This window comes from Musca autumnalis, unplaced genomic scaffold, assembly GCF_047663935.1.
Source record: "Musca autumnalis isolate F117 unplaced genomic scaffold, ASM4766393v1 scaffold_2, whole genome shotgun sequence".
In the NCBI taxonomy this organism is placed as follows: Eukaryota; Metazoa; Arthropoda; class Insecta; order Diptera; family Muscidae; genus Musca; species Musca autumnalis.
In genome coordinates, this window is record NW_027411755.1 from 120,694,143 (window position 1) to 120,706,686 (window position 12,544).

Genomic DNA, 12,544 nt, shown 5'->3' on the forward strand with positions numbered 1-12,544 from the left:
CCATTGATCGTTTTCGATTATAGACTATATAGGTCCCATCCTTCGGATACCTCGGACACAAAATTTGGGAAAATTTTTTCAAAAAATACTTCTTGCGGGCACTGTTACGACGCGCTTTTTTTTGGCAAGTCCTTACTTCCTGAGATAATGACCTAAAATCGCCAAAAAGCCTGCGGGTCCAACTTAATTGGGTAGTAAGTAAGATAACCCTCAAATGGAAAAACCGATATCGCCCAAACGGTGCACAACGTATTATTTAAGTTTTGTATTCGGCTCTAGTTAAAACGGTACAACTTTTTTCGGGGTCATATCCATACTTTCTAAGAAATCGGTCCAAAAACTCAAAAAAACCCAATAGACATCTTGCTTCTTTTATTTCGGTCCGAGGCTGAATGTATATGTCTGTCGGCACAGCTGACTGAAATTTTTTTACTTTTTCCATATTCCTCAGGTGGGAGAACTGTACTAAGTTCGCTATGTAAATATTTAACATATCACATATGCCATCGACGATAGGACTCGACTCCAAGATAGTACAATTATGCGCACACCTTATTATGCCGTTTGGCGGGCGTGGTATTTTAGAGAGATAGATGCTAAACAGGTTGCCACTGTGGTGCAATGGTATGCACACTGAAGGTCGTAGATTCGATTCCCCGGCCAGGCCACATCAAAAATTTCAACGCTGACAAAATAGCCCTCTGTAATGTTGGTGACATTTCCTGAGTATTTCAGCCATGTAAAACTTGTCAAAAGTGCTGTCTTAAGACACGCCGTTCGGACTCGGCAATAAATAGTACGTGCCATATTATTGAGCTAATATCAATCGGGGTGCACTCATTGATATGAGAGAAGTCTCCGTTGTCCCGTATGGGTTGTTTGTGGAACAATTATTATTATAGAGGCTAAATAGTTGCGGAGATATCACCCCGCTTTTGGGGAACTCGGGGTTTTAACTTCTTATTTTTGAATTCTACTAACTACAGGCGTCCACGGCTGGAGGAAAATATTCCCTATGTTCTCGAAAAGCTTGGCATTGCTTACGGTATCGAAGGCCTTCGATAAGTCTAGAGCCACAATGATTGTTCTGTCGCACAGTCTGTTCTGGTTCAGTCATATTACAATGTCGTTTGGCGGGCGTGGCATTTCAGAAAGGTGGAGATATTACCCCGCTTTGAGAAACTCCCTGTATCACTATACGGGGCTTCGATTTCTGAATTCGACAAACTACTGGCGTCAGCGGCTGGACGTGCCATGGCTGACGGCTTCATAGGCCTTCGATATGTCAAGCGCCACAATGATTGTTCTGTCGCACAGTCTGTTCTGGTTCAGTCATGTTACTATGCCGTCTGGAGGGGTTGGGATTTCAGAAAGATAGAGACTAAACAGTTCCGGGAGTTGGGGAAACTCCCTGTTTCACTCTACGGGGTTTTGACTTTTTATTACTGAATTCTACAAACGAGAGAACTGGAGAAGAGTCTTCTCTATGTGTTCGAACAGCTTGACAAGGTTTACCATATGGAAGACCTTGGATAGGACAAGGTTTACCATATCGAAAACCTTTGATAGGTCAAGAGCCTCTATGATTGTTCGGTCGCACGACCTGTTCTCGTTCAGTCATCAACTGATAGGTGTCGTGTCACGTTTTTGTGGTACTGTAAATTTTCCGGAATCCATGCTGATGTTGAGGAACTGGAAAACAGTTTGTCAACATGGGACATAATGCCTTTAGGAAGTTAGCCACTTGACTTTCTTGTCAAAAGCTCAACCCCTAGTTCACCCAGTTGATTTATTACCATGCTGATTCCGTGTGGCCCCAACGTAAATTGTGGTGGTACCTCCTCGGCTGGGTGGGCTCTTTTGCGACGAAGCACACTCCTCTTCGCTCTATCACTCTCGAAGTGCCCTATAAATTGCCGTTTATAATAACGAGCGCACCACTTAGGATCTGTCACTGTCACATAGTTGCAACTAACCGTCGTTCTGTCATCCTTCTTTCCCGAATTCGAGAGTGATTTGCACAATTACTCAATCCTGTACCAATTTTTCTTCAAGTGGCCTAGTTACTTTTTCGTTTATACTAGCCTATTAGCCTCTTGACTTCAAAAGTAAGTTTCGTACTACGAAGCTCTGCACGCTTATTTCCTAGCCCCGTCGCCTCTGCTGGGAAATTTGGTCTGGTTTCGGGTATTCGAATAGCAGTTATATAGCGAACGGCTGCAGCTGTGATGATGTTACCCGAGGATCTGAGGGAATAAGCTGCTCTCTAAAGCGGTGATTGGTAAATTCCCTGAATCCTTGCCAATCAGCTTATTCATGGTTCAGAAAAGTACTGCGGTCAGAGGTTATGCAGCCAGGTGGTATATTAACGGAGACTACTATCGGAAGAAGGTCTGAGCCAAGGTAAATGGCGGGCTGTCATTTATTAGACCGGCTGACACAATGGTGATGTCTGGCAGTCTCTTCTTATCCTCGTAGGGCGTCTTTATTCATCGTGCCAAATGTAGAACTATCAATGATTATCGGGTGTTCATGTAATGTAGGCGATGATCGGAAGATGGTCTCAGCCAAGGGAAATGATGCACTGCCAGTACACGTTATTTATGATGATGTCTGGCGTGCTATGGCAGTCTCCTCTTACCCTCGTAGGTCACCGTGCCAAATTTGCAGCTATCAATTTGCACGGCAGCGCAGCGCAGCGCATTCCAAGGGCAGAATGCCAAAGCTCATGATGAGCATTGAAGTCCCCTAGCACCAAACGGTTATTGCTTTCCAAAAGCGAATTAGTGGCGGGCATACAAGTATAATGCAGAACACAGCTATTCATCGCCGGTAGGTACACATTAATACCCGCTTTTCCCACACAATCGATGTTTGGGTAACTAGAGCCAAGCTCATGCGATATAGGTCTATACTGGACAGACTGGTGTATCAGGATTATACAGGTGACGCTGAGCCTTTTTTCGGGATCACTCTAACCATGATATTCTTTCTACTCATTAAGTGTACAATTTCGTTGACCTTCTTATGGACACTGGTGCAATTGAATTGCAGGGACGATGCATTTCAGGGCACTCTGGTGTTGGATGCTGGATATCTCGTATTCCGACGACGACAGTGAATATAACGATGAAGTTCGAGATATGCTGGGAGATGAATGACACAGCAATATAATTTCAATCGCAGAAGTCCTGGAAGCGACTAAGGCTAAAGCAACTTCGGCAGTGTATCCATACATCCATTAGATCTCACCGATGATGATATGTGGTGCACGCATGGGGTTCTTTTACAACCTGGCACAAACACATAATTTTTGAAATGATGGCCCGTTGTGGACGATTCCTCCCATTCAATTCGATGTATAGAACAGGCCCCCATGGTAATAGATCGCTCAGTGATTTAGTTTAGTGAACCAATGAATCGTTCAATTGAATTAGTTCGTTCAGGAACTAAACAACTCTACTTTAGTTTAGTCTACAAAACTCCGAAAGGTACTTTTCGTACTCAGCACTTACCTTAAAATCACTTAAATTCGTCTCACTGTCAAAATATGATATTTGTGGCTGGATGGTTAGAATATTTTCCGTTTCATTTGAATTGTAAATGGATTCATTGAAATGACCGGCAATGGTCAGCTTAAAATCTCCGGTGGGTTTGTTAAGTAACAAAAAATCTGTAATAATACAATAATAGAAGTTTTGAGTTACAGAAAAAATGTGCCTTCCACTGTCACCATTCACTTACTCTTCTCTCTATCGGCTGGTACTTCTAAGGTTTTCTCCAGCAAATGTTTCTCTTCGAAGACCATAAACGCAATTGCCGAAAATAACCAAAATATCATTAGACCAACACGTTTTGTCATTCGAATGCGATGACGTTTCTTCTTTAACCTCTCTTTGGCCACAACTTTATCCATGCATTCTATTGTTGGATTTTTCTGATAATCATGATCTGAATGACCTTCGTCATCGGTGCTGTAAGCAAAGAAGATCAATTAATATGACATCTGTAGACATTTTAATGTTGCCACTCATTACCTTTTCCGATCTGTGTCGTGTCCCTTTTTCATGTGTATATAATCGGAGCATGCAAAACTGCGATCGTCGTCAGCACTGGATTCTACATCATTGGATCCTTCATCGGTGGGAACAGAGCTGCCTGGAATATTTGTAAATTAATAAATGCTAACTTTTTCAAAGATTTTGAATTGGTATATAAGTGATATAACGGGATAGGCCCAGCAAAAATTTGGGAACCACATGAGCCAAATAACCCATTACAAAATAATGTACAAAAGCTACCTTCTATATTACAAGTAGGATATGAGGTATTATGAGGTACTTATTTAAAATTGTGCAAGGCAAAAGTACTTATTACGAAGTAATGATTACAGTGACACAGAGCGTGTGTTTTCGACTACGTAGCCGAGATTTCAACGTTCACAAACAGAGTTTTTGATAACGAAAATCAAAACAAAAAAAAAAACAATTTATTAATTTAAAATATTAATAAAAATACGAAAAGTTGTCGATTAACTTGCCTGCGTTTAAACAACCCTTAATTTTCGCATTCACCGGATTGGCTCAGAGGAGTCTTCGACCAGGGACCTTCAACTCAATAATTATTTGTTGGTGTTGTTTTACCATGGGACCAGAATGCCTGCTCCGAGTTCTTTAGTTCCGTGCCGGGATATATAAGATTTTCTTTTCCCAGGCCGTGGTCTGTTCTGTTTGCCAGATCGGCATCCACCACATGTAACCATCGGTGCGATCTAATGTATGTAGGGAATGGGTGCACTACCACGGCTGATCTGGTCTTCGCCGTCGGAATACGAAACACGCATGCTGTATTTACGGTCTCCGTAACAAAATCGGTGAAAATGTAGACCTAATGAGTCGGAGAAATATCATGTCGCCGCTGTTCAGGCAACAAGGCTTACTGTCACCTGTACCTACAATGTTTTACGGATGGATCGAGCAAGAAGCGGAAAAGGACTTACCTTCCTTATACACCAATATGTCCAGTACAGACCCATTTCGCTTGAGCTTGACTCTAGTGACAAATACATGACATGTATGGGGGTGGGACTGTTGAGGTAGAGTTGCTTAATGTGTAGATTAGGGTTATGACTTTTTTACAACCTCATATCCCTGTATCATAGCGTGATGAGTTTTGCCATAAGATTACATAAAATTTTAATTATAAGGTGATTCGGTGAAAAAACCTCACGCACAAAATGATTTTAAAATTTGAATTTATCAAAATTATGGACAATTTTTTGAAGTCAATGAAAACAGATATATAATTGAAAATAAACTTTAGAGCCACATGAGATAATTAAAATGACATAAAATTTATTTCTCACTATTTTTCTTCAATTCTGAGAATCGTAAAAATGTCGTAAACGCTTTTATTCAAATATATAACTTTTTAACAAAAAAAAAAAAATTAAAATTTTTTCAAAATGACTTTTTTCGCGACTTTTTCAACTCAATAATTATTTGTTGGTGTTGTTTTACCATGGGACCAGAATGCCTGCTCCGAGTTCTTTAGTTCCGTGCCGGGATATATAAGATTTTCTTTTCCCAGGCCGTGGTCTGTTCTGTTTGCCAGATCGGCATCCACCACATGTAACCATCGGTGCGATCTAATGTATGTAGGGAATGGGTGCACTACCACGGCTGATCTGGTCTTCGCCGTCGGAATACGAAACACGCATGCTGTATTTACGGTCTCCGTAACAAAATCGGTGAAAATGTAGACCTAATGAGTCGGAGAAATATCATGTCGCCGCTGTTCAGGCAACAAGGCTTACTGTCACCTGTACCTACAATGTTTTACGGATGGATCAAGCAAGAAGCGGAAAAGGACTTACCTTCCTTATACACCAATATGTCCAGTACAGACCCATTTCGCTTGAGCTTGACTCTAGTGACAAATACATGACATGTATGGGGGTGGGACTGTTGAGGTAGAGTTGCTTAATGTGTAGATTAGGGTTATGACTTTTTTACAACCTCATATCCCTGTATCATAGCGTGATGAGTTTTGCCATAAGATTACATAAAATTTTAATTATAAGGTGATTCGGTGAAAAAACCTCACGCACAAAATGATTTTAAAATTTGAATTTATCAAAATTATGGACAATTTTTTGAAGTCAATGAAAACAGATATATAATTGAAAATAAACTTTAGAGCCACATGAGATAATTAAAATGACATAAAATTTATTTCTCACTATTTTTCTTCAATTCTGAGAATCGTAAAAATGTCGTAAACGCTTTTATTCAAATATATAACTTTTTAACAAAAAAAAAATTAAAATTTTTTCAAAATGACTTTTTTCGCGACTTTTTTATTATTTGAATGAAATAAACGATATTATAGTTATTAGTAGGCTTATATTTATTCATTCGTGCAACAAAAAATAATTTTTTGAATTTTTTTTTTTCATTTCATATATTTTTTCAAAAAATTATTTTTTTAAATCGATTTGTGCGTGAACTTTTTTTATATTTCAATGGAATAAACGATAGCATAGTGATTAATAGGCAAAAGTTCATTCATCCCTGCTACAGGAAATGATTTTTAAGGAAAAATGTCAAAAAGTCATAACCCTAGTGTAGATATAGCCGATGAATAGTTGTTCCCTGCATTATAGGTCTGATATTAGTTCGCATTTAGAGGACAATAACTCGTCCTAGGCAATGACCAGAGGGGTACAGAGCTGTCCAAGTAAATTGAAAGCTCCACATTTTGCACGGTGAATGAAGAGTCTCCATAAGAAGATATTGACACAGCTCGGCAAACATCACCAGACACCAGCCGACTTCTTAACCTTTGTCTGCCGTACTTTTTCAACCATGGTAAAGCTGATTGGCTAGGGTTCAGAGAATTTACCAAGCACCACTTTAGAGGGCTGCCCATTCCCTCAGATCCTCGGGTAGCTGAGAGCAAATTTCGGCACATTATCACAGCTGCACCCCTTCGCTACATACCAGGTGGTCCAATACCCATAATTAAACAAAATTTCCCAGCAGAGGCGACGAGATCTTAAAATAAACGTGATGAGCTTCGACCCAAGATCTAGGGAACTTACTCTTGTAGTCACCGGGCTAATAGGTTAGCATAAGCGGAAAAGTGGGTAGACAACCCGAAGCAATGCAACCAACATTGGTGCAGGATTAAGTGAATTGCGGGCAACGGTTAAATCACTCTCGAATCGGGGAAAGAAGGATCATAGAACGGCTGTTACTTTCAACGACGTGACAGTTGCAGATCCGAAGAGGTGCGCGTGTTATTTTAAGCAGAAAATTATAGAGCACCCTGAGTGTGGAAGGGCGAAGTGCAGTGTGCTACTACGAAAGTGTAAGAACCCTCCCACCCGGTGGTACCTCCACCATAATTTACGATGAGCGATGTTACAGTTGTTATCCGAAGTAGGAATCATCCAAAGCGGAGTTTCAAGCCTGGAATGTTGGCAGGGTGGTATCGATAATAAAACCAGGTAGGGATGCCAGCACAGGCCGGCCTCCCTTCCATCGCCAGTAGCGCAGATTCTAGAGGCATTGCTCCTCCATGATGGGAAGCTGTTTTTCCAGTTCCTTACATGAGCATGGATTCCGTAAAATGAACAATACCACAAAAACATTACACATATCAGTTGATGACTGAACCAGAACAGAGCGGAATCATTTTGACTCTTGAAGGTCTTTGATACCGTCAACCACACCAAGCTATTTGAGAAAATAAAGAAGACTTTCCTGGCCGTGGATGCCAGTCGTAGGTAGAATTCAGAAATAACAAGTCAACTCTCCGTAGAGTGAAACAGGAAGTTTTCCAAAACGGGGTGGTATTGCCGGAACTGTTTAGTCTTTACCTTTCTGAAATTCCACACCCTCCAAACTGCAGAGTAACATGATTGAACCAGAACAGGCTCTGCGATCGAACAAACATTGTGGCTCTTGATCTATCGAAGGTCTTCGTTACCGTCAATGATAACAAGCTGTTGGAGGACATAAAGAAGACTTTTCGCGGACACCAGCGGTAGATTTCAAAACTAAGAAGTCAAAACCCCTTAGAGTGAAACGGGATTTCCCTAAAGCAAAGTGATATCTCCGGAGCTGCTTAGCCTCTAAATTTCTGAAATGCCAAGTCCGCCAAACGCCATTGTAATGTATGCAGATGATTGTACGATCGTGGTGTCGAATATGTTAGGTTAAATATCTATATAGCTGACATAGCTGCAGTTATTTCACCTGAGAAATGTGGAAATATCCACCGCTAATCTATTGCTACACTGTTCCCCTTGAACATATTGGTCGATGGTGTCCTGATTCTTACCACTAAGTTCCCCAAGATATTGGGTGTAACGTTCAACAGCATGTTTGAGTCGTCCGCGCAATCCACAGCTATTTGCATCAAGATCAGAAGTAGGAACAAAATCCTCAAATCGCTGGTCGGTAGCACTTGTTGATCTCTTACAAGGCAATAGGCTGGTCTGTGGTAAGCTACACGGCGCCATTTGTGGTATGCAATTGTTAGCGCTACGCAGTGGGAGAATAGTCAAACCTGCCAGAATGCAGCCCCGATGACTGCAACAGTGGGAGAATAGTCAAACCTGCCAGAATGCCGCCCCGATGACTGCAACAGGGTGCGTACTGATGACACCAGTGTGCAGCTTCTTCATGGGGGGACGAAAATTTTACCAGTGCATCGCAACGAGATGTTGTCGATGCAGTACCTTCCAGGTTGTTATCGCCGTGTGCATCCCTGACACAATCTAGTGGAGGCTAGGATTCCCCCACCCAACCATGTTTAGAGAGACCTTCATTATCTAGAGAGAGGACGAAAGGTTCAAACAAGAACCTCTAGATCAGTCCCTAACAAACGGTTACCGCTGGTTACGAAGTTTTTCGGCAATTCACACACACACACGATCCGAACGCAAAGAAAGAACACACAAAAGAGATCAAATGTTTTGATTTTTTATGCCCTCAGCATTTATGCTACGGGCCAAATGTACCTCATGACAATAATGGTTTTAGACCCCAAACCAAGTATGTTTGGACGAAATGTGTTTCAAACAATTTGGAGTCGATTTAGGTTAGCTGGTGAGCACGATAACTATCGAACGGATGAACCGATTTGGTTGCCGTATATAATATTTTATTCAAACTTAGTTTAAGTTCGACGATGAGCCATATCGGCCCACTCCTTCATATACCTCCTCCACAAAAGTTCGAAAATGTTCGGAAATATTGTGCGCAAGATAACTCTTGAAGAGAGTATCCGAGTTGGTCCATACTTTGCACATCGTGAAATTTCAACAAGTAATAGATGACATTCCAATATGGACTCCATCGGTCCATTCCTTCGGGTACCTCCAACACAAAATGTCGGAAAAGTTCAGTTTAGGACCTGTTCTCAAATCGCTTTAATTTTTGTTGCAACAACTTTAAGTCGATAGCCTCATATGCTAATACTATTTTTATATAATTTTGTTGTAATTTTTTATTATAATAAACATTTTAAATAAATAAATAACAACTTGTATTCGCTGCTCCCATTACGACGGTAAAAGTTCTATCAGGGGCAAGTGCATACTTCCTGAGAAAACAGTCCGATAGGTCTAAAAAAACCCTATGGCACCATGTGTAGTGGTTGGAGCGCACGATAACTCTCGAACGGATCAGTCGATTCGGTCTACAATTTGACGTTCATAATATTTTGTCCAAACTCAGTTTAAGTTCGAAGATAGATCATATCGGTCCACTCCTTCAGGTACCTTCCCCACAAAAGTTTTCAGGGGAAGGTCCATACTTCCTGAAAAAATAGTCCGAAAGGTTTAAAATACCCCTATGTCACCATGCGTAGTGGCTGGAGCGCACGAAAACTCTCGAACGGATCAGCCGAATCGGTCCAAAATTTGGACTTCGATTTTCTTTGGTTTTTGTTGTAACGACTTGCATTCGCCTTCCCCATTACAACGGTAAATGTTTTTTTTCCGGGGCAAGTCCTTACTTCTTGAGATACTGGCCTAAAAGCTCCAAAAAAGCCTGTCGGTACCAACTAAACTGGGTAGTACGTAAGATAACCCTCGAAGGGAGAAACCGATTTGGTCCAAATGTTGTACATCGTATTATATAGACGTCAGAGGTATTGTGTGTTACTTTTTTTCTTTAGGTCCGAGGCTGAGAGTATATCTCTGTCGGCCAAGCCGACTGACACTTTCTTACTTGTTTTGTTTTGCAGCCAAATTTGCCAATATTCGGAATTTAGTGTGCACTCTTCTTGGTCGGTAGTGCTCTAGATTCACACTTATGGCGCTATGACAGAACAATGTTGCAGGGGGTATGCCTCAATAACACTGTGTGACAACAACAAAAAAATGGCAAGGAAAACTGACTGGCTATATCCTAACTGGATTTGTTATGGTAATCCATGATACACCTATGTATGTAAATTTCTAGGGTTAGTTCCCTAAATGTCACCAAAACAGTAGTTACTGCCATCATTGTATTATTTTTACCGCGACAAATCGTGCATGTGAGAGCCCTTATGACACCTATATTTTCACTGAACCATAGCCTCTCACGTATCTTCACATACAATATAAGCACCCAATGGCTTATCCTAACTACGTAATTTAAGTTAAAGGTACTAAAAATACGCAATTTTACGAAGTCCGACCTAGGTTTTCTATGTTTTACAAATATACATATATTCACCACAAATATTTCAAAGGCTGTTTAAATGGAGCGCACAACATCTTCGGTATGAATTCATAACAAAAAAAAAAAAACAATAAGATATTTATTGTGTCGAATCACAACGACAATCTGGATGAAAATTCTAAAATATGGCCTAAACCCTATATCAAAAACAATGGCTGCTAAGAATATTATATGTTATGGTTACAGATTTATTTTGTTCAGAGGATCATAGCGAAATTTATTATTATAGAACATTATAGAACATTTCTTTCTTTAACAATATCTCCAAAAAGTGAAGGATTTTGTTAGATTTTGATCCACTATGGAATTATGTAAAATTAACAGTTTAAAATTAAAACAAATGATTTCATCCTAAAATGTATAACTTTGTAACCTAATTTTCTTAAGAAAATAGTATACATCGATATATGGTTTGTTCTGAACCTCATAGTAAAATTTTGTGTAGAATTTTTCTCCTAGAAACAAGTTTTATATTACTTTCATGTATCAACTCGAAAAAAGAAGGAAAAAATTTTCATCAACAAAATTGGTTAATATTTTCATTTTTTTCTCAGCAAAATTGATGCTGATATTTTCTTTATATGTAATGTAATAGACATTTCATTCATTTGGTGACCCATAGTGAAATTTAACGAAGAATATTTTTGGCTTTGACGTCACCTCCCTAAAATTATGTTTTGAGGGACAATTTTGAAAAAAAAAAACTCAGATGAAGTCCGACTTTAACCCTAAAACGTGTTTTTCATTTTTAGACATTAGATAAGATTTACAGATTTGGTGTATTCTTAGACCTATAGTAAAATTTTATGACGAACAATTTTGTGGAATATTTGGAAAGATTTTCGAAAAAAGTACCAAAAGACCCCTTTGGTGAACCACATGAGGGTTACAATTTTTAACAAAAATATTCCCCATATCATCCTCTACTTAGCTCTACTTTCATAGTATACACGGGTTTTCCCATCATTTTCAAAAAAATGAATTTTGTTGCACAGTGTAATCGAAGGCCACTCCCATCAACTCCAGCTGTCAAGGCAAGCACGACTGGTTTAAACCAAGTCCGAATTGATGACACGATACGCAAGGCATGCGCTGCATGTGGATTGGGTCCGCGTGACACTCTGTATTTGTTAATCGCCCAGTTACACACACTCACCTGACTCTTGATTTTTTATATTTGATATATTTGATATTAAGGTCGGATATAGTTCAGTTTTTTTTTAGAAAACAAGACATCATTATTATCACGAGACACGTTGTAAATGATTATCACAAGACACGTCGCAAAATACAGAAGAGCTTTCTCTGATCGATCCAAACATAGTATATCTCCAAGGTTTCCAAAATTAACACCTCATTCTCGATTCGGAATCTCAACCTTCAAAAGTTTATAACAAGTTTCCGACAAAAACACCTCCACACGTGCCATCTATATGTGTTCGTAGTTTCCAAAACTATTCTCTGGGTATTATTATAACGGATATTGTTTCCTATCGTGCATTGTTTTTGTAATTAACATTTTCATGACTTTCATGGAAAATCATTATATTCACAAAAAACTCATAAATTAAATCTTTTTGTTTTTTTTTGTTCCGAAACAGTCGATAATCATTAACTGTAATCTTTTAATTTATGGCAACAGGTAAGGTTTTGTGAGGTGACTGACGTTTGTGGTATTAGAAGAATTCAATTCAATGTTCTGTTTACAACACATCAAAACAAAAAATACCTCATTTAAAATGCGAATTTACAACAGTAACACAGTTTATTGTAATGCCATTTAGCGGAATATCTCTCACAATTAT

The 12,544-nt window shown here is 39.5% G+C and overlaps 1 protein-coding gene across 1 annotated transcript in view; it reads right to left on the reverse strand.

Annotated features, from left to right (window-relative positions):
- hoe2 (hoepel2) overlaps positions 1-12,544 on the reverse strand; it is a 65,557-nt gene that overhangs the window by 22,927 nt on the left and 30,086 nt on the right. The window contains exons 2-4 of the mRNA XM_073969157.1: positions 4,038-4,158; positions 3,745-3,974; positions 3,516-3,673 (exon numbers count right to left, since the gene is read on the reverse strand). Of these exons, the coding sequence (XP_073825258.1) occupies positions 3,516-3,673; positions 3,745-3,974; positions 4,038-4,158 (509 nt within the window). The remainder of the gene's footprint in view (positions 1-3,515; positions 3,674-3,744; positions 3,975-4,037; positions 4,159-12,544) is intronic.